We start from the raw sequence: 21,470 nt of genomic DNA on the forward strand, positions 1-21,470 counted from the left end.
TTTTTACCCAGAGGGTCTCTAGCTGTCCATGCCGGTCGCCAACTTCAGCTTGCAGGGACATGTAGCTTTCCTTCACATAGAGAGCTACACCTTTAGTTCTATAGCAAAAGATATAAATGGTACAATCACATATAGCTATCTTGCTCACATATACCTTACAGCTGTCTTGAGAGTGATGGACAGTTAGTGCTAATGTGCTTCCAGACTGACATTTGTATTTGTTCCCTGCCTCTAACCCCTTTTGGTGGGAACTAGGGCTGGGACAAAGGGTAAATCTTGGATGTTGGTGGTTAAACTCTAGTTAGATTTCATATGGATAATTTCCTGCTATGACTTAATTTGCTACCAGTGCCATGTCACTCTTGTTATTCTACTGCCATTTAACAATTCCTGATAACAGAAGCTTGCCTTTTGCAAACTTGGTAAAAATAGAATTGATCCCCTGTAGGAGAAGTCTTGATGTTGAACAGCATCCTGCATGTGTGATGTGTTGAGCTCAACCTTAACAAGTTTTTATTTCTGACTTAGAAAGAGACCATTTTTATGGATAGTGTTGCCTTGACAATAGACAAAGCACAGGAACTTGTGAATGTTCCAGGGTTCCCTGTATGAAATCTGAACAGTTCATAACACATTCTAAAGTTTTAAAAGGTAGAAGTACTATAAAGAGGAAAATTAATGAGGGATAGCCATTTGAGGGTTTAAAAAGTGTATTGGATTTACAATAGTGCTGATATTTTCAGTGTAAGGGTCTGATTCTGCAACCATTCTTGAGGGCAGTGGTCACTACCAGAAATAGTAGATTCTGAATTAGAACTCACATAAACTGCTTGCCTAAAGCACTAATTTGTTTCTTTATACTATGGTTTGTTGCTATTTTAAATAGTTCTGCTGGTATATATTTGCCATTAGGTTCAAAATGCATGGAGAATAGTTGGTAACAATTAGGCAGAAATTAAATTGAGAACACAGATGGCATATCTGAGTGTGTTTTGGACTACTTCAGTACTCTAATTACCAACAATAACAATAAAATACTATTTATCTCTTTCATTCAATTATTATGTAATATGCTTAGTAAATTCTACATCCTGTGAAACAACTGAAGCATAAATTTATATCCTCAGTGGACTTATTGAAAATAATTATGTACGTACAAACCTCACCATTATAAAGTTAATTGGTCTCTGTGACAGAGTGGTCTGTCCCCTTAAAAAGAGACAGACAGCCCTGTTAAGAATGTTCACCTGTGGGGCATTCTGATAATGAGGGAATGTCCCACTGGGAGCTTTAAATGCTCTCTGGAAAGAAAGCAGAGGAGGAAAGCCAGTTTGAAAAGTGGGTTTTCTCTTAGTGACTGGAGAAAACAGAATTTGGTTTGTTTTGTTGTAGATTGAAGCTTGTGTTGTAGAGAATAAAACTACCTGAGAAATTAATGAAGGTGCTAACTTTCCTGCAGTAGGCAGCAGGATAAGTGACTTATTTCCATTCTCTTTCTCACTGCATAAAGTATACCCTCTGTATAATGGTGTAAAAATACTACACATAGTGGTGGCAATTCAGGCCTATTGAGACTAAGAGGATATTATTCACTTCTATTTATAAAATCACCGGAAGACACCAGTGCGATCAGTTCTCTGTTATACAAATGCATAGTAAAGGTCAGGGCTAGATTTAAAAAAAAGATATTTAGGTACTAAGAAGGCAGAAAAGCCTAGTAGGATTTTCAAAAGTGCATAGCTCCTAACTTTCAGTAAATACTTCTGTATCTACTCTACTCCCTGCTTCAAAGGCGTGTGGATCCAAATTAAGATAAGGTGCAATAAGTAAGCATAAAAACAAAGTAAGTGGAGGTAGTTGGAAATGCCAAAAGTAACAGTGACAGAAAAATGATGGCGTGTACATTTCCATTTCTCACAATACATTATTTTAAGGATTATATGTCATTTATCACAATATATTACTTTAAGGATTTTAAACATATAAATCAATGTTAACTTTAAGAACAGATCCAGCTGATATAGGATCAGCTTTTAGTAACTAGCACAATTCTAGACTCTGTCATTGTTGCTCTAGACTTCTTGTTTCTTGTCTGTAGAATGGGCCAGATGAAATGAATTGGAGGTTCAGTAACTGAATACTCCCCACCACCACAGTAGGAAAGGCCTGCTGTGTTGCTTGGCAGTCTGATAGAGGCTAGATATTGAATGGTCTAGAAACTTGTCCTGCCAAGCCAGGATTGATGCAAATTAACCAGGCAGTGTGAGACTTCTACTGTTCCATTTCAAAGGCTCTAACCTGCTTTGAAAACAAAGGGGGCATTAATTTACTACTAAGTGCAGTAAACTACAACTGATTCAAAAAGGGGGGCATTTAAGAAAACGTCTAGTCAAAAGTGAACTCCTCTAGTTCATTTCTTCTTGACAAGAAAACCTCTAGTTCATTCCTTGTTGACAAGAATTTTTTAGTTTAAATGTTTTTGTCATAAAATAGCAATTGCTTGAAATGAAAAGTTCACACAGGACCATGCCAGCTTCAACAGATCATCTGTCAGCCACAACTCAGGGGGTTCTGCTTTTTCTTTTAATGAACTACAGACTGTTATTAATATCTTAAAAACAAAATTAATCCCCATTAAATTAGTGCTGCTGGAGGCATGGCCAGAAAAGTTGCTACAGAGTGACAGGAGGAACTCCTAATATTAAATGCACCACTGGACTGGAGAGTTAAACTTGCCTTTTACATGGCAGCAATATACACTAGTGTTTCCCCTGTGACTACAGACTGTGTAATAGATTTGCCTTTCTTTGAATTTGTGCTTTCCTTGCAGAGGACAAGCTGGAGCAGCAGCATTCCCTGTTTACACGGTACAAGGACCCATGCAGACTTGGTCCTGGGGAGGAAAAACCATGGGCAATTGGTAAGGCTTTTGTCCTATCAGTGGTGAACCTATTTTAACCTTCGTTGCAATGCAGCACCTGTGTATGGTAGCATGTGGCACATCAAATGGATTCTAACAATAATTTAGTAGCAATTAAATATGTACAAGCTGCAGTTTTCAGTTACTATCTCTAACAACGTATATATAAGCATAAATTCATAAATTGTAAGGCCAGAAGGGACCTTGGAAGATCATCAGGTCCAGCCCCATGTACCAAGCAGGAAAGATAACTGGGGGTCAGGTGATCCCAGCAAGGTGACTGTCTAGTCTCCTCTTGAAGATTTCCAGGGTAGGTGATTGCACCACCTCGGGAGGGAGCTTACTTCAGTCTGGACACCCTGACTGTGAAGAAGTTTTTGCTAATGTTGAGCCTGAATCAATCTTTGAGGAGTTTCTGGTCATTACTCCTGTTTTTCCACTTGGGTGCCCTGGTGAACAGTTGCTCACTGAGCCCTTGATGTACTCCCCTAGCGTAGTGGTAAGTTGCTACCAGATCCCCTCTCAGCTTTCTTTTCCTCAGGCTGGAGAGTCCCAGATCCCTCAGCCTTTCCTCGTATGGCTTGCCTTTTTAAGGCTCTGATCATATGGGTGGCTCTTCTTTGGACACGCTTAAGCTTGTCCATGTCTTTGTTAAAATGTGGTGCCCAGAATTGGATGCAGCACTCCAGCTACAGTCTCACCAATGCTGAGTAGAGCGGAAGAATCACCTCCTTGGTTTTGCATCGATTGATACATGCCAGAGTATTATTTGCCTTACTGGCTACAGCATCACACTGCTGGCTCATATTCACACTGTGGTCTATTATTACCCCCAGGTCCCTTTCATTTGTGGTGCTAGTCAGTTTAGTGCCGCCAAGCCAGTACATGTGTTGGGGGTTGCTTGTCCTGAGGTGGAGCACTTTACATTTCTCAAAGTTGAACTTCATCAGGTTCCAGTCCACCCAACTTGCTAACCTATCTAGGTCTGCCTGTATCTGTTGTCTATCTTCAAGCATGACCACACTGCCCCATAACTTGGTGCCATACACGAACTTGGCCAATGAGCTCTTCACCCCCGCATCCAAATCATTAATACAGATGTTGAAAAGTACTGGACCAATCGCCAATCCCTGAGGGACACTGCTGCCCACTTTGTGCTAGGATGATACAGATCTGTTCACGACGACTCTCTGGGTCCTATCCTGCAGCCAGTTTCTCACCCACCTGACTGTCTCGGAGTTAAGACCACAATCCTCCAATTTTCTCACAAGGACATCATCGAATACTAGATCAAAGGCCTTCTGGAAGTCTAGGTATACAACGTCAACCTGCTCTCTTGTGTCCTGGTGGTGAGTTACCTGGTCATAGAAGATGAGGCAAGACCTGCCCATGACAAAGCCATGCTGGCTGTCATTCAGAAACTTACCTTCTGCAAGCTTATCACAAATAGACTCCTTGATGAACTTTTCTAGGCTTTTTCCTAGGATGGAAATTAGGCTGGTTGGCCTATAGTTACCTGGATCCTCCCTCCTGCCTTTCTTGTGGATGGGCACAACATTGGCCCTCTTCCAGTCCTCAGGGACTTCTCCAAAGAACCACGAGTTCTGGAAAAGTTTCACCAGGGGTTTTGCAATGACTTTGGCCAGCTCCTTCAGCACTCTTAGATGAAGATCATCCGGTCCTGCTGACTTGTATACATCCAATTTTATTAATTGGCCATACAACAATTCTACGGCAATAGTAGGAGGGTGATTATTCCTACCATACTCGTCCTCTAATCTACCTAGCATGGTTTTCCTCTTGGTCTAGTGAAAAACTGAGGGAAAGAAGTCATTCAGGAGTTCAGCTTTCTCCTGGGTAACCAGCTCTCCTGAGTTGCTGAGTAATGGTCCCACACTCCCCTTTGTTTTCCTGCTGTTCCCTATGTAGCTGAAGGAAGGACTTCTTATTGTCCTTGATTCCCATTGCTAATCTAAGTTTGGTCACCACTCTAGCCTGTCTTATCTGTTCCCTGCAAATTCAGGCCATCGTGGAATAGTCCTCCTTGGGACCCACCTCAAGCTTCCATTGTTTATAAGCCTCTTTCTTCTTTCTTAAGAGGACCATGATTTCCTTGTTTAGGCAAGAGGGCTTCCCAGCCCTTCTGTTATCTTTTCTCCCCCATGGGAATGGACTTCCTTTGTGTTTCAAGGATCATGTCCTTAAGGAACAACCACTCTTCATGCACATCTTTCACTTTCGGTCCCTGGTCCTGCAGCACTTGCCCTACCAGTGACTTAAGCTTGTTGAAATTTGTATTTTTGAAGTCCAAGACTTCAATCCTGTTATCTGATTTGTTTGCCCTATGTCAGACAGTGAACATGATGGTTTCATGGTCACTGTTGCCCAGACTTCCCTCTATATTTAAGTTGGTCACCAAACCATCTCCTTTGTCCAGGACCAAATCCAGCACAGCATCACCTCTGGTGCAGCAGACCATGCACCTCCTGAGTCAGGAACACCTCCCACCTCCTTGACACAGTTCAGGAAGGATCATGACCGATCCAACTTGCCCAAGTGTTCCTCCCAGGAGATGTCTGGATAATTAAAATCGCACATGATGACTATGTCACATGCACGTGTGGCCTCAGTCAATTCTTGGGTGAACTCCAGATTGAGTTCCTCCCCCTGGTTTGGTGGTCTGTAGTATACACCTACAGTTAGGTAACTCTCACTGTGCGCCCCCCGCAACTTGACCCACAGGGTTTCAAGTTGTGTATTTTGGGAGCTGATATCAGCCTCCAAGGAGGTATACTGCTCTTTCACATAGGGAGCAATGACTCCACCTTTCTTCCCTACCCAGTCGCTTCTATGCAGGGTGTAGCCCTCTATAGCTACACTCCAGTCATGTGAGGCATCCTACCAGGTCTCCATAATCCCTAGTAGGTCATTATGCATACTGGAGAATAGGAGAGCTAACTCCTCCTGCTTGTTCCCCATGTTCCTGACATTAGTATATAGGAACCCGAGTCCTCCTATTGAGGCCCCCATTTTCCTGTCCCAGTGATGGGGAAACTATTCCCTCAGCTCCCACAAAAGTGGCTCTCCCAGTGTCCCTATATACAGAGCTTACTTGTATGTTGATCCCAGGACATGTTGGAATTTGTGTATCCCTGTCCCCCAGCAATCTTATTTTAAAGCCCTGTCCAAAAGATCGGCCATCCTGGCCGCGAACAGGGACTTACCTTTCCTTGTGAGGTGGATGCCATTCCTTTCCAGGAGTTCTCTCCCCCTGAAGTGCATGCCGTGGTCAAGGAATCCAAAGCCTTTTCAGTGGCACCAGCATCAGACTCACTGGTCCACTTCCTCAATTCATCCTCTCCTTCTGGGACCATGGCCTGAAACAGGGAGTACAGAAATAAAGACTACCTGGACCCCCGACCCCTTGAGCCCAGCCCCCAGAGTCCTATAGTTGCTCATGACCTGGTCTGGATTACTCCTGGCCATGTCATTAGTTCCCACATAGATGAGGAGCATGGGGTAGTAGTTGGAGGGCTGAATGAGGCTGGGGATCCTCTCCACTACATCTCAGATGCACGAGCCCCTGGGAGGCAGCAGACCTCATGGGCTAGGGGTTCTGGCCGGCAGATGGGTCCCTCACTGCCCTGCTGGAGAAAGTCCCTGACCACCACCACCTTACACCTCCTCTTGGCAGTAGTAGCAAGCAGCTTACCCTCCTCCTCTTCCGGTGTTACCCTAGAGCCCTTTAGTCGCTTATGACCTGGTCTGGATTACTCCTGGCCATGTCATTAGTTCCCACATAGATGAAGAGAATGGGGTAGTAGTTGGAGGGCTAGACAAGCCATCCTCCCCTTCTGGCCACCTCATGTGAGAAGGGGAGCGTACCTGTTGTGCAGGGCAAGGAAGGAGCTGCCCTGGCCCTGTGTTTCCCAGAACGTGAGGTGACTGTCTTCCAGGTTGCTCTGGGTAAACCCCAACATTTCTTAACTGGATTATAAAGGACAAGGCTTAAAGTCCCTGAAAAGAGGACAGATATTTCATTAAACCCATATATCAATATCACCTTACCCTAGTCCAAAAGCAACTGCAAAGAGAGTTTAAAATGATATCGCCTTTAATGCACTTTGATTCACGCCTGTATGCTATCTTTGTACTTCCATAAATAACTACACAAGGTGCAAGCAGCAGTAGGTATGCTGATTCAGTCACTTGTTCCTTTCTGTTCACAGGTACCTTGCTAGATCCTGAAGGATTATATGATGATGAAGTGTGCACTCCAGATAATCTACAGAAGTATGCACCCTCTCTCTCTCTTTCATCATTTAGTCAGTTCCCTGTGGTTTCCAATTCTGATTTAGTCCAGTGATTGTCAGTCTTTTTAGACTTAAGCCACCCACTGGAAAACGCTAGCTTTTAACTTTCACTCATATCTTAACTACAGAAAAATAACAGAGCAATTATTTCAAAGAATTTAGGAAAAACCACAATAGGTTGGCATGTTTTGACACTATGGATTCCTATTTGGGTGGGGTATTGGGATGCCTGAAAGAGTAGACCTACATTAATTTTCTGATTTGTGGGATGACTCACCCAAACTCTGTGTTGAAAGGTTAAATGTCACCAGTTACAGTTCCCTAACCTCCATGAGTACATCTACACATACAATTATTGTGAAGAAATAAATTCTGGAGAAGCTGAGCTGGAGTAAGCAGCTCCTGGGCACATCATCTACATGTGCGCATCATCTACATGCGTACAGCAAATTGAGCCAGGCCCAGCTGGCTGGGCTGACAGGGTGCAATTTATGCCCCCAGTTACTATCTACACATGTGTTTCAGCACAATAAAGTTCTGTGCTCTAGGATAGTACTATCCCTGACACTACTATCCTACAGCAGAATTAGTTTACCAAGCCTAATGCCAGTGCACATGTAAACAGTGATACTTTACTGTGGAGTCTACATTAAAATGCATATGTAGATGCACCCCATGTGTCATTATGTGCTTGTGTTCAGCACAAAAAATCTGATCACTATTAGAAATTATCTTGGTTGATTAGCTGGGTTGATTACTTAAACGAAGTTCTCTGATGCGTGTAAATCTAAACCTTAATGTGACAGGTAGCAATTAAAACTCCTTTTTCATGAGCACTTGTGTAGGTAACTCACTCAATGAAATGATCACAAAAAGTAAATATAAAAGGGTTGCAAGTATGACTGAAGCACATCTATCTTTTTACTAAAAGATACAATGTAGAGAATTTTCGGTATTAGTCCAGCCTTGCTCAAGTGTTTGCTTTAGCAAAGTAAAGATTGGCTGCTTACTTTCAGGAATGATCCATTTTATCACAACCAGATTGTTTTACAGCCAGCTCTGAAAACTATGCTACTTGTGAAATTCTCTTTTAGATTCAAGAAAACAGTTTGATTTACCATATTACAGATTGAGAATGCTTGAATAAATTAATTGAACATAATTTATTAGATAATCGTTCAAATTTGAAATAACACAGATGAATGAAAATTTCCCTTTGTGAGCTAGTTATTAGGTCTAGGACTTCAATAATGATCAGAACCTTGATTCTTAAATAAATCAGAAGCCTTCATTTGCCACAGACTTATAACCTGCCACAGCTTTTTGTTACAGTTTTTATCTTTCAAAGGTCGGTAAAACACTGCTTATAAGAATCAAGTGTAATAAGTTGCATCATTTGCATTTATTCCTAATTTGCCAAAAAATTAATGTTTTTTGTTAGTGTTGTGATACTTGCCTTTTTCCAGTTCAGAACCTTCTACAATAGGGGATGTTGAGAAATGGTGAAACCAGGGGATGGTTTTCACTCTCAAACATTTCAAACAGGTCTGGTGTCTCTCATCTAACACACACATGCCCATATACACACAGGAGAATTACTGATGATGTCACCCTTTCAAAATCATTTAAAAATGTCAGGTAATCAGGTCATGTCTTATTTTTTTCCAAGGTAAACTTAAAGGCTTTGTACCTGCTAGGACCCAAGTTCATGGCTCAGTGTTTCTCCTGCGACAGTTGATGATGTAGCTTAATGATGTAATCAACTCTTACAAGGGAAACCACAAAACCCTGAGCTCAGGTTCTGGCAGGTAAGTAGAGGAAATGATTTTCAACTATTCTGTTTTGAAAATCATTTGTTGGTACATTTGGGGCCAAATTTTTAGAAGAATCAATGCACAGTGTACACATTTGCATGTCTGAGTTACATGCAATATTACTATTGCTGCATTTGCTAATAAGCACTTGTAAGTCTGATGTCCTGCATGTGCAGTTGCTGCAGCAGTATGTGCAAATGCAGTAGCTGCATGTACAAAATGTGGACACATTGTTGCTTGCACAACTGTGCATGACTTTTCTCCACAATTACAGAATACAGCCCGTTACTTTTACACATGTATTATTAATAATTTTAATTTTATGTTTATTTTTAACAAAACTCCTTGAGCACAAGTTTATCCCTTAATAGGATATAAGAAAGTAAATCAGTGCTACTTCCATGTCTGATGGTTTTTACTTTTGCAATGTACTCAAGATGTATATAATTGACCAGACTAGTACAGAGGTGATTTGTAAAAGTTAAATTAGGAGAGGAATGGTGTATTGGCCCTAGTGCAACACTGGGCATTAGAAACTCGAATTCTAATCGTAATTATCACCAGATATGGCAGCAGCTAGCATGACTAAGAACCTGTTACACCTTGTGCTGTAAATCAGACAAATGTTGATCACTTTAGTGCTAGCATGGAGTTTGGAGCAGTCACACCTTAAGGCTAAAAACATTCTGACTGTCCCACTTGCACAGCTATGACTTGCCACTAGAGGCCTGGTGAGCCAGGACAAGATCCTATCCCTGCTGTCTGGGCAGGGGTGTGAGAGATGGATTGAGAGGGGTGGGGGCAGGAACATGCAACTATCAATATCACCTGCCTCCCCTGGAGCCTGGTGCAGGCAGTATGCTGGTGGCTCCCCATGATGAGGCATTGCCTTCCCCTCATCCTTCTTTCTCCTCCCCTCCCCTCCTCACCATCACTACCGCCACTGCTAAATGCTCCCAGCAGCCGTGGGAGGAAACCAGCAGGGCAGTGCAATGCATTTCTCCTGGGTGAGGCAACAATGGAGCAGTCAGTGCCTCCCTGGGCCAGGTAGCAGAGCCAGTGCCAGAGCCCCCCCTGCACATTGCCCTCTGCATACTTGGCACCATCTCACACAACTTTCCTCTTTCTCTTGTGCTGGCCCATGCTCTGGCTGCCCTGCAGCACCATCCTCGTGCACCAATTCCAGCTTTCCATGCCTCACTCCCTACCAGCTCCAGTTTACCTCAGGCTGTCACCATCTTCAGCTGTGAACTGAAACACCATGTGGAGAAGGGTCCACTGCATCCTAGGATACTGGAGAACTTCAGCTTGAGTGCCACAGCTGTGGGGAGTGAACACACTTTAATAGAACAGGAGCAAGGTTATGCAGATCACAGAGAATCCTGCCCTGAAGTCATGTAACTTTGAAACACGTTATGAGTGCTTTAAGCCAGTTAAAAGTGTTGAGCTAGTTAAAACCCAGTCTAGGGGTTAAGAGGTCCAGCAGCACCTAAAATTACCATGTAACAGGGCCCCAAAGTCCAATGGGAATTATACCTACCTACTTTAAAGGGGTGTAGTAAGGACTATTTAACCTCTGTATATTGCCATATGAGAATAAATCAAATCTTTTTTAACTGCTATTTAGTTTGAGTTTAGATTAAATGTAATTGTTTCAGTAATACTCTGTCAAATACATAGATTCAAACTGATAAACCAGTTTATGATACTGTTCAGGGATCCTATGCAAAACATTCCTATCCAAATTCAAGTGATTTAGAAAGACATTACACTGAGATACATTTGTCCACTCTGATCAAAGCACAAAAGTCTATTCTAAAGTAATCTGCAAGACTTAGTTTCCCATACTGGTAGCTGTATAATTATTAAGTTTCAATGAGGAAAGACTGATGCAATACACTGCAGGTTTCAGGAGCAAAATCCACTTCTTAGAGCTATAGGATTCATCTTGACCCAGAAAATTCTGCTTTCCATGGTACTGACTTTGGGCACTGACCGACATGGACAGAACTTAATGCACACATTAAGAGACTCACTTTAAGAATGTAAGAGCAGAGTTTTTGCACTTAAGTCATCTGCAAATTACTACCCCCTTCCACACAAAAAAATATATGGCTGGAAAAAGGTATTTTGGACCACAACTGATTATACTGTAAATCCTGTCAGCAGGTACCAGCTCTTACTTTGTATTTATCAATACCCAGCACAAATGAGGACCCATGGGCCCTGTTGTAATACAAAAGATGGTACCTTGTCATACACATTGGAACAGAACTGGAAGACCTTTAATAGGCCTGTGTTTTTTGTAAAACAGGGTGCTGGAAAATGAAGAAGGAAGGAAAAGGTACCTAGTCTATCCCACCAGCAAGAACCATAGTTCAAGTCAAAAGGGGAGGAAGTCATCACTAAAAGGCAATGGGAGAAGGATTGACTACATGCTTTACACAGAAGAGGGTCTCTATCTGGAATGGAAAGTGGTGAGTTTTACAATAAAATAAACCGTAACTCAGTGTGAAATGCTTGGACGGTACATCAGCTCCTATAGGTTTCCTGAGAGGAGTTAATTTAAATTCAAGTTTCTAAAGTGTCTTTAAAGGAAGTCCATCATTCAGACCCCTTTTGCTGGTATTACCTGACTTCTTCTAATTTCTGGGACTTCTGGAGTGAGAAAGGAGTGACTTTTGTGGGTATAGGAGTGATTTATCAGCTTCTCAGCTGTACAAGCAATATCAGATCATGTTTGATCAGACTTCTATGAACATAAGCTGAGGATCAGGAATGCATAAAACCTCAAAAACAGGTTTAGCTGAAAGGAGTTTGATGCCCAAGTCCATATTTCACGTAGCACTAGTGAGTGTGTGATCTAATATCTTTTAATATATTTGTGTAGTAACTAGCAATTGGTTGGGGACTCCAGGTAATCAACTTGTTACTAACTGCTGTAATACAGGTCATGTCCTTAAATTTATCAGAAATAATTATTGTGGGTCAGAAGCTTTTCATCCTTACATCTACTGGCATTCTTATCTTTTACGTGATGGTCTCTGAACTTTTCTTAAAACTTTGTAGTGTATCCTTTTTGAATTAACAGATGATGATGACAAAAAACATCTTTTCATACAACCTTCATCTAGTACAGGGCTTCGCAAATTTTTAAGTGGCTGCTGCTCGGCAAACCATGGCCCAGCAGTCACAGCTGACCATGGCCAGAATTTCTGGCCAGCAGACAGGTAAGGATACCCCCACCCCTCATACGGGAGGATAGTCCAAACCCTGTGCTACCACGGGCGCCTGTGAAAGGAACCTCTCCACCTGGCTCTGGGGGGCCACGGTTTTCTGGTCCACAGCCACTTCCAGTCCAGCAGCTGACTATGCTGTGGACCAGCAGGCAAACCATGGCCTGAGATTGAGAACCCCTGATCTAGAAGATCTTTAAAAGGGTTTTATTTTATTCTAAATAAACCTTCACCATAATCCTATATTATAGACAGAGTTGGTAACACTGTCTATGCATAACATTGCCTGACACTGCTCACTGTAGGACCACCAAAAAGGCAAGGTCCTGTGTAAAAGGAAGTCTGTGAAAATGTAAGGGCTCCATGTATGCATGTGCATGGGGAGGGCAAATTAATTGTGCCCAGGCATCCTTCATTCTGACATTTTCTAATTTTTGAATGCTTAACTTTGTAACCTGAGGGTTTTTTAATGTGTGTGTATAGTTATATAATAGGTGATACAGTTAGAACAAGGGTAGGGAAAATTACTTTTAAGTATTAAGTATCTATACAACTATATATCTGTATTAAAAAGTATCTATACAACTTTCTGTGAGAAGCTCCACAGGAGATGGAACGAGGGAGTGGTGTTATGTAAAGGATATTTCATTTTCTGCACGCAAAGAAACCTATTTAAGATTGTCTTCTAAGCAGAGAGGTTAGTTTGGTAGCTAAATTCGCTGAAGTACCATGTGCACTGGACATGCTCCATTCTGGAACTGAACAGAATTTTCCTTACCCTTGTTCATCTGACTGATGTAGACTGGGATATAGGGAGGTTGAGGAGCTGGACCCAAAGGAATAAGTAGGTGCTTGACTAGAAGGAGGCCTTGGACTAGAGCAGGCTAGCATGCTAGAGGGGTCTGTTAAAAAAAAAAAAAAAAAAGACAACATTCCCTTCAGTACCTAGGTTGCAACCAGAATGCCTGAATCTTCATATTCTTCTCCCACCAACAAATATCTATGAAACCAATTGTCAAAACAAGTGCCTTACCTCCCTCTGATAGCTCACAACCTGACACCACCTTCTCTGTTAGCTTGAGTGGCAGAGGTTCCAACATTTCTAAACTTGCTCATAGCAATATGGTTGCACATGATGAAATATGGATTTTTCTCTTTTTTTTTTCTTTTTAGTTTTTTCTCCCCTAAGGATAAAGGAAATGACATTAGATTTAGGGAATGCCAAAATTAAGCTTGCATGTATAAGCTTAACTTGTCTGCCTTATACATATTCACTATGGTATGTTCTAACACACGATTGCATAATGTTTCTTCCCCACGGGATAGAATGGGCAGCATTCTGTGAACAAATGAGAGTTTTGTAGTTAGTGAGACTTTTGAATGTTGGACTCCTGCCACATTTGTTGCAGAAGTTGAAAGCTGTATAATGTTTGAACTACAAGAAGAGAAACAAGGGTCTTGTTAATTTAGACAGGTGAATGCTATTCTGAAGAACATGTTTTTTAGCTTGTTGCTGCCATGGGGTTTCTGAGATGCTGGGCAAGCCATTTAAAATTTCTTCAAAGGTAATCAATAATGTTTTTTCTCATTGCCTGGATGCCTGACTTGACTTGACACTGGGGTCTGATTTGCAGAACTTTTGGCCACTCATAACTACCCTTGAAGTTAATGAATGCTCTACTTTGAACAAGCACTGCTGTAAAATGCTCTCTGAAAAATCACAGATTTCTCAAATTGAGCAACTTAAAATTAATAAACACTTTAATTATTTTATCTGTTATAATTTCCTTGTTTGTAATGCTAAACTGCCTTGAGCCTTTTCTGAGGAGGGCAGCATAGAAATCTAATAAATAAAACATGTTTCTGTTCCTCAGTTACTAATCAATGAACTGGGAGTAATATTAATTCTAGGGGTGTTGTGGAGTTACAGATGGTTCAGAAAATAAACCCCAAGAAACACTTCCATGCTAGAGATTGACCACCATAAAAAGCCCATAAGTGATGATTTTTGTATGCAGAACCAGGCATTGAATGATGTGCTGAAATAAGGCCTGAGGCAGTTCACTGAACAGCAAAAATAAAATGAAATATAGAACAGCTGTACACTCAGTGGGAATTATACATCCTGTCCACTAAATGAGGCAGAGGTCCTTTGGGAGGAAAATAGCGTGCTATCATGTCACTAGTCTATCATAATGCATATGCACAAAGTTGCCAAATTGAGGTTGTATAGGAAACTTTCATTCTGGCATTGCCTACCTTTTGAGTGCTTGCTTTACAATTTTAATGTTTCTCAAATGTAGCTTTTCTGGGTGATTATTAGATGCACTCTTTATACTTACCACTTCCTGGGGAATGAGAGAAAAGCTGTCTCTGGCTTCATTAGAGCAACAGCTGTTTAGTAGCTCTCAGCAACAAGACACTATGTTACAAGAGTAAACTAAGAGAAATGCAAGAGAAATATATGTAGGCAGAATGTTGTTATTCATACTGAAGTTTTCCCAGGATACAGGCTGGAAGTTTCAAATGAACCTCAGACCTGGATGCCTAAATCCTTTAGTTTATTTTAAATATTCTAGCTACTGCAGTCAGGACCCTTCCCCAATAGATTCAACCCTGTTCATTACTGTTATAGCATCTGTGCGTTATAGTGGAGAGATTCCAGCAGTGGCACTGATCCCTTATGTGCACCAATTACCCTGTCTCCCTGCAGAGGTACTCTGGCTGGCTCCTCACTAACACTATGGAGTCCCTATCCATAAAACCAGGGAGACACATTTTAAACTTCAGAAAGTCAGCTGAGAGGAGACAGTAAATCCTGGCTTGATGTATGAGAGAACATACCACACTGATTTTGGAACTATCCCCTTTTTCTCTACAGGACGTGGAAGAGTTCAGCTTTATTACCCAGTTAGCAGGTTTGACAGACCATCTGCCTGTTGCCATGCGTCTGATGGTATCTACGGGGGAAGATGATCCTTAAAACTGACCAGCTTAGAAGATCAGAAGCAGAAAGTTTCAACTTGTGACGTATAGAAGAAGATAGGGAAGAATGTTGCTGGTGCCACATTAAGAAAAATTACTGGACCTGACCCATGCTATCCCCAACTCCATCTCCTTTCAAGTTCCCCTCCAAAATGTACCAACATTTGGGGACATAAAGAGGGAAGAAATTATGTGGGTTTGGACCAGTAACAAACCACTATCACAAGTTGCTCAGGCAACAGGGCAGGCCTTTATCTCAATACTTTCACTGTGGACTGAAAGGAACCAAGATAGAAGTCCCAGTTCCTTTTGAACCAGTGCCATTCTTACTAAAATATGTTTTTATACTAATATATAGCACAATTTAGTTTGTAATCGGTCTGTGAGTTAGTGCTGCCCAATGGTTTTTGCATAATTTCTTTGTATAATTAAGAAACTAAAACTTTTTTCTTTTCTTTTCTTTTCTCTTTTTTAGCCTGTTAATGTTGTAGTAGCATGCCTGTGTCAGTAGCATGCGCCCGCATTGCATGCCACTTTGACACAAAATAGTCATTAAGATACCATGGGGGAAAATAAAAATAGAAATGGGAATTCAAAGTCAGAAACTAGCCAAAGAAAAGTATTCTGGGACTGGCTAGCAATTTTTCAATTAGCTTGATGGGTTTTAAAACTAAAATCTATGTTCAGTTTGCAGATAAAGATTTTTCTTTCAGAGCCCTCAGTTTAAGGATGAGACTGAAAATTGAGAAATTAAACATTCAAAATTCACTTCTACTGTTATTTATCTACCTTTTATTTTCCTTTCCCACATCTAAAGCCGTTCTATTTCCAGTACGAGGAAACAGAGCATGTTATGATAGTGTAAATAGATTCATGTAGTACTGCTGGTAACACTGGAGCCAATGTTCTGCCTTTGCTGGAAAGAGTTAAGAAATAGCTTGTAAGATGCATGCTAGATATTGGGTTAAACATGAACAGAGAAAGCGATGTTTTCAGGAAACGGAGCCGAGTAAGAGAAATAAAGACAGTGTAAGATTGATTTTCAAAGGAACGAATATATTTTGAGAGAACCAGAAAATGGTAGCTGGCAGCAGAATAAAGAGAATGGAACTGTGAATCCTAATATAAAAGACCTCTCTTCTGAACTGAAGGTAATTTTTCATGTGTTAGAGGTGATCCCACATTGTTTATACACTCATGGACTTCATAGGAGTCTTGACCATTTGATTTTTTTTCCCCCACCATGTAGATGCATCTTAGCATTGATTCTCTTTACCTTTCTGTCCCCAAGACCTTCTCACCTACCCTATCCCTTCTTACCTCTCTGACCCTAAATTATTAAACAAAAAATTAGGGGTGAGATTAATAACTGGGGGCTTCTCCCCCCCCTTGTTTTTTTAAGGATTTAAAATGAGACAAGAGCAAGGGCACACATGGCAGCAGAAGGGGACACTGCTCTGAAGAAAAGTGCATTGTTCCATCAAAACTGGTGGGAGATACTGCTGGGCCCACAACATCAGCTATATATCCTTTACTTATTAAGCCAACTTAATACTTATGTTTTCCTTCAGTCTAACCCTATTTTATGTTATAAAGTGTTTTCTCCATTCCTTTCCTATTTCTTTTTTTAAAGAAAATGGAAGACTATGTAAATTTAAGCTTTAGCTATACACACACACACACACACACACACACACACACACACACACTTGTTTCTGTTTAAATGTTTCAGTTAAACTATCACAGACTCCTGTGTGTATGCTTATTCTGGTTTAGCATAAACCTGTTGCAAATAGGATAAAACAAAGCCAAAATAACAACAAAGGTTTAAATAGCAACTAAGGCTATGTGTAGACGAAATGAGGAGTGTGTGTGCATGACACTTTAAAGTGGGCTAAATGCTTTTGCATCGCTTTAATGGTGTTGGTGTTTTCATGCCTCAGCAGCGTATTGCGCATTAATTCCAGCTGTTGTAGGAAATTCAGTGGCATAATGCGCCTTAAATGACTTGGGGTGCAACAAACTAAAAGTCTTCTGAGAAATTTTAGTTTGCTGCCCCTACAGCTGCGGAGCGAAGCACCAGGCTTCATGCAGCTCCACAACTCTGCAGGAAGCCCTGCAGGCAACCTGATAGCAGCACAGGAAGGCAAGCTCCACCCAAGAAAAGTGGTGAGCCTGATCCATTTTTTTCCCCCCCTGGAGCCTGCCTGCCTGAACTACGTAGGGGCCCGGTTGCTTCCTTCCGCAGCTGTAGTGCCCCCTGGGACTGCCCAAGCTGGGTGCTGCCTGGTGGGGGCGGGGGGCATCACTGAGGGAAGCATCAGCCCCCCGCAGCCCAGGGACCGCTCCCCCCACCAGTAGCTCGCTCTCCTCTCCTTACCACCAGAGAGGCAGGCAAGTTGGGTGTGTGCATGACACGGGGGTTTAATTGGCTCTAAGTTGAAGCGGTGTTTTTAAAAACCCACCACTCTAATTATGGGCCTTCATTTCATCTACACATGCTGTAGAGTCTGTGCAACTTCCTAGTGTAGCTAACTGGATTTTTTTTAAATCAACATTTTAGTTAAACCAGTATCAATCACTCTGCATATAGAGGAGACCATAGTGATCATGAAAGTAAAGGACTGAGAGATTTGGCTAGACCTCAGCAGGGCTATGCAAGTTCCCGGCTCTGCCAGTGCAGCTCAACCTTGACTTGTCATTTCTCCCATTTTCCTGTCTTCACCTCCTTTGAACAGACTTCCTCTTATAACTAAATTGTGCCAAACTGCATGGTGGTTGGCAATGTGCACCAAATAGAGACTAGAATGAAACCAGACTGGTTCCCCCCTTTGGGACAGAAGAGGGGCTAAAGGCTGAAGCTTATAGAGTTGGAAGTTTTTGTGTGCTAGCCCACTTCCCCGCCTGTTCTCCTCTGGGCAGATTTCTTTACATACTCATGAGCACATATGGTTTCTTAGCTCTCCCTTGAACTGAGAAAGACTTGTACCTGAAATAGTGCTTTTAATCCTATTTTCTATCTTGCTTGTATTTTATTAACCTTTTTAAAAACAGTATCAGTAGGAATTTGTGCACTCTCCAGCAGCTCTGCTACCATATTGCTATCAATAGTAAAATTAAATCTTACAGTATTTTTAATAGCTTTCCTAATGTAAATTAGTTTGATACCAAATTCACTAAATATCAGTTAGAGTAGCTAAATTTGACACTGTGTGGGATATAATCATAAAAATTACTGCCAAACAAGGTTACATTATTTACAGTAAAACTAATGTAGTCTAAATTATTTTCAGTTTAGTTCTGTGAAATCCATGCCGACTAAAACACCAGGCACTTTCGTCAACTTTTTGAGATACGTTGAGAAATATTTTTTCAATTTTGAAGTAAACGGTTTTAGATTTTGATGTTAGTTTTTCAGTGATCTGTTTTTAATGGTCGCAAAATAGTTGTAAAACAGTCTCTATTTTAAAGAAAATACTAACCAATGTAGTTAGTTCTTACTAATTTACTGTCTTATGGATCTAACTTTGCAAAAGGATGATGCTGAGAGGTACAGCATTGTGATGCCATTGTGTATAAATGCTCCTTGCTTTATTGCATCAACCCTGTGCCTTCTGATGCCTTGATATGCTTGAGGGATTTAGAGTATCTGTAGTGGGAAATAGCAGAGCATATGCTTTCCGCTCCAGAAAACAGTGTGTCAGGTGAAGAAACCAAAATTCTGTCATTACTCTTATTCTATATGATGGTTCCGAGAGAATTAATTCAGACAATGATACTGGCAGGGTATTTGGTGTTTGCCTTAGAACTCACGACATGTGCTGAATTTTTTTTTCAGTGATTCCATAAAATTAGTCCACAGGAAATTAAACCACAAGCAATTCCTCAGAGGTCAATCCAAGCCTGATTAAGGGCAGTATGACCAAGCCTAACAGCAGTATGTGCTCTATAAACAGTTTGAGTTAAATTTACACAACAGCTATTCTCTCCACTCCGCATAAGAATTTCAGCTGTCTCCAAAGAGTGGGTGTGATCATACTCCTTGGTCATCATACTCCTTTTCATTAAATAATTAGTATCACTGAACCTCAGTATTAGTTCTTGATGGCATGCACGTAGATATTGTAGGTAAGTGTCACCTAACAGCTTTAAAAAAAGGTAACACACACAAATACCTATTTATGATCTAATGAGGAATTGTACTACAACATGTCTCAAGCTCTGAGTGAACCTGACAATATATTGTAGAAGAAATCCAAAGACAATGCTCTACAGTATAATGCTATATTTATGATTGGTCAGTGTCCTCTCATGTCATGGCTGTGGTACAGACCCAGTGTAAAGAACCAAGAAAAATTGGCTACTCAGGAAAGGGTTAATTTTACTCATTATTGACGTCATAGGAAATTGCAGGAAGCTGCATCCTGCTGGATTGAGCCCTACAACTGAGGGTACTTTGAAAGCTGGTCTCTTCGAAGGAGGTTACCAATAACCTCTCATGCAGGTTACTGCAATATCTTGCCTCAGATGCTTTCAGTCAGTTGCATTACACCCCAGCCCTACTTGTTGGATGAAGCATGAAGATTTATTAGGGGACCCTTGGAAAATTTTGTTGGTTGGTGTGTTTTAAATGGCATTCATTCAGTGATACAGATTAAACAGACCTGAGTTTGTACAGTTTAGTATCAGAACTGCTTTTGAGCCACTTTATTGGCCCAAGTACAGCTTGTCAGATTTAATACATATCATCAGCTCTGAAAATGAAATGTTTTTCCCTGCCTTTGGGTCAAGAGGGATAAGAAGAAGAATGCATAGTAAAGTGTATAGAAAAAACTCCTGCCTCAGTTATCCATGGTCACAGTGTTACTGAAGATTTCACTTGTCCTTGCCATCTTGTTTTAAATATGATTATTAATTTTGATGCTTTTTAAATAGTGTATTATTGCTAAGGTTTAGAAATCCTATATAAAATAATCTTTTTTTATTTCAATGATTTTTCGGTATTGTATCCTTCTGAGAATCTAATGTTTTTATATGGTAAGCACACACCTTCTGACATTTTGTTATAAATGTATTTAAAAAAAACAGCAAAAAAACCAAACATGTTCATTGGTTTCTCTGCCTGTATGAAAACCACAAACTTATACCCGATAAAAACAAGATATTTTGAAAAAGATTACTTTTTCTTTTCCTTATTGGTGCTGAAAGGAATTATTGGATGATGCAAATGAGTTAATAAAACTTCAAGGCTCAAATGTTTCCTTGCAGTCTACTTATTACTTTGGTTACAATATATCGGAGTCTAAAAATAAATATTGAAAAAAGTCTGCTGCCACTTATAGAAATTTGAATCCTTCATTGAGTTCTTCGCTTTAATCATTCCGCCTTTCCCCAATATTATTACTGTTTATTTTACAAGAGTATCAAGGCACACAAAGTAAAAATCTCACTGTTTCAGGAATTGTGCAAACATAAGTATTGCTTGCAAATCCAGGGAACTTGTTCTTCTGCTATATTTGGGACTGGTGAAGACTCCCCTGGAGTACTGTGTTCAGTTTTGAGCCCCACATTTCAAGAAAGATGTGGACAAATTGGAAGGAATCAAGTGGAGTATGATAAAAATGACTAGAGACTGGGAAAGAATGCCTGAAAGAACTAGGATTTAGTCTGGAGAGAAGACTTATGATTGGTCAGTATCCTCTCATGTCATGGCTGTGGCACAGACCCAGTGTAAAGAACCAAGAAAGATTGGCTACTCAGGAAAGGGTTAATGTTACTCATTATTAACTTCATAGGAAATTGCAGGAAGCTGCATCCTGCTGGATTGAGCCCTACAACTGAGGGTTTGGGGCTAATCTAAATAAAGCAAGCATGTGAAATATCAGCACTTTTTAATCCCTCTTTCGTAGGCATATTGAACATCTCTCAGATGTTCCCCCTTCCCCATTTCCCTCTTGTCATATTATGAAGACAAGTGACTTACAGAGGGAATCTATGGCAGTCCAAAACCCAGATTTCAAGTCCATCTCCAGTGCTTTGAGCATTACACTATCCTTCTGCTGTCTCTCAAATGCTAATTGCAACAGAAAACTTCACAAATCAAGAGTTCCTTGTTATTTCATAGATTTCATAGACATTACGGCTGGAAGGGACCTTGGGAGATCATCGAGTCCAGCCCCCTGCCCAAAGGGCAGGAAGTCAG

General features: G+C 40.9%; 2 protein-coding genes across 2 annotated transcripts in view; both read left to right on the forward strand.

The window, feature by feature from the left end:
- LOC109310321 (sphingomyelin phosphodiesterase 3-like) overlaps window positions 1-16,036 on the forward strand; it is an 80,009-nt gene extending 63,973 nt beyond the window's left edge. Inside the window, exons 2-5 of the mRNA XM_019535403.1 lie at window positions 2,831-2,920; window positions 7,150-7,213; window positions 11,362-11,524; window positions 15,165-16,036. Coding sequence (XP_019390948.1) covers window positions 2,831-2,920; window positions 7,150-7,213; window positions 11,362-11,524; window positions 15,165-15,266 — 419 coding nt within the window. The 3' untranslated portion in view covers window positions 15,267-16,036. The remainder of the gene's footprint in view (window positions 1-2,830; window positions 2,921-7,149; window positions 7,214-11,361; window positions 11,525-15,164) is intronic.
- The window catches only part of LOC109310322 (sphingomyelin phosphodiesterase 3-like), a 250,464-nt gene that overhangs the window by 109,326 nt on the left and 119,668 nt on the right, over window positions 1-21,470 (forward strand). The window lies entirely within an intron of this gene.

The sequence above is a fragment of the Crocodylus porosus genome, unplaced genomic scaffold, assembly GCF_001723895.1.
Source record: "Crocodylus porosus isolate Cpor-Errol unplaced genomic scaffold, CroPor_comp1, whole genome shotgun sequence".
NCBI classification, from domain to species: domain Eukaryota; kingdom Metazoa; phylum Chordata; order Crocodylia; family Crocodylidae; genus Crocodylus; species Crocodylus porosus.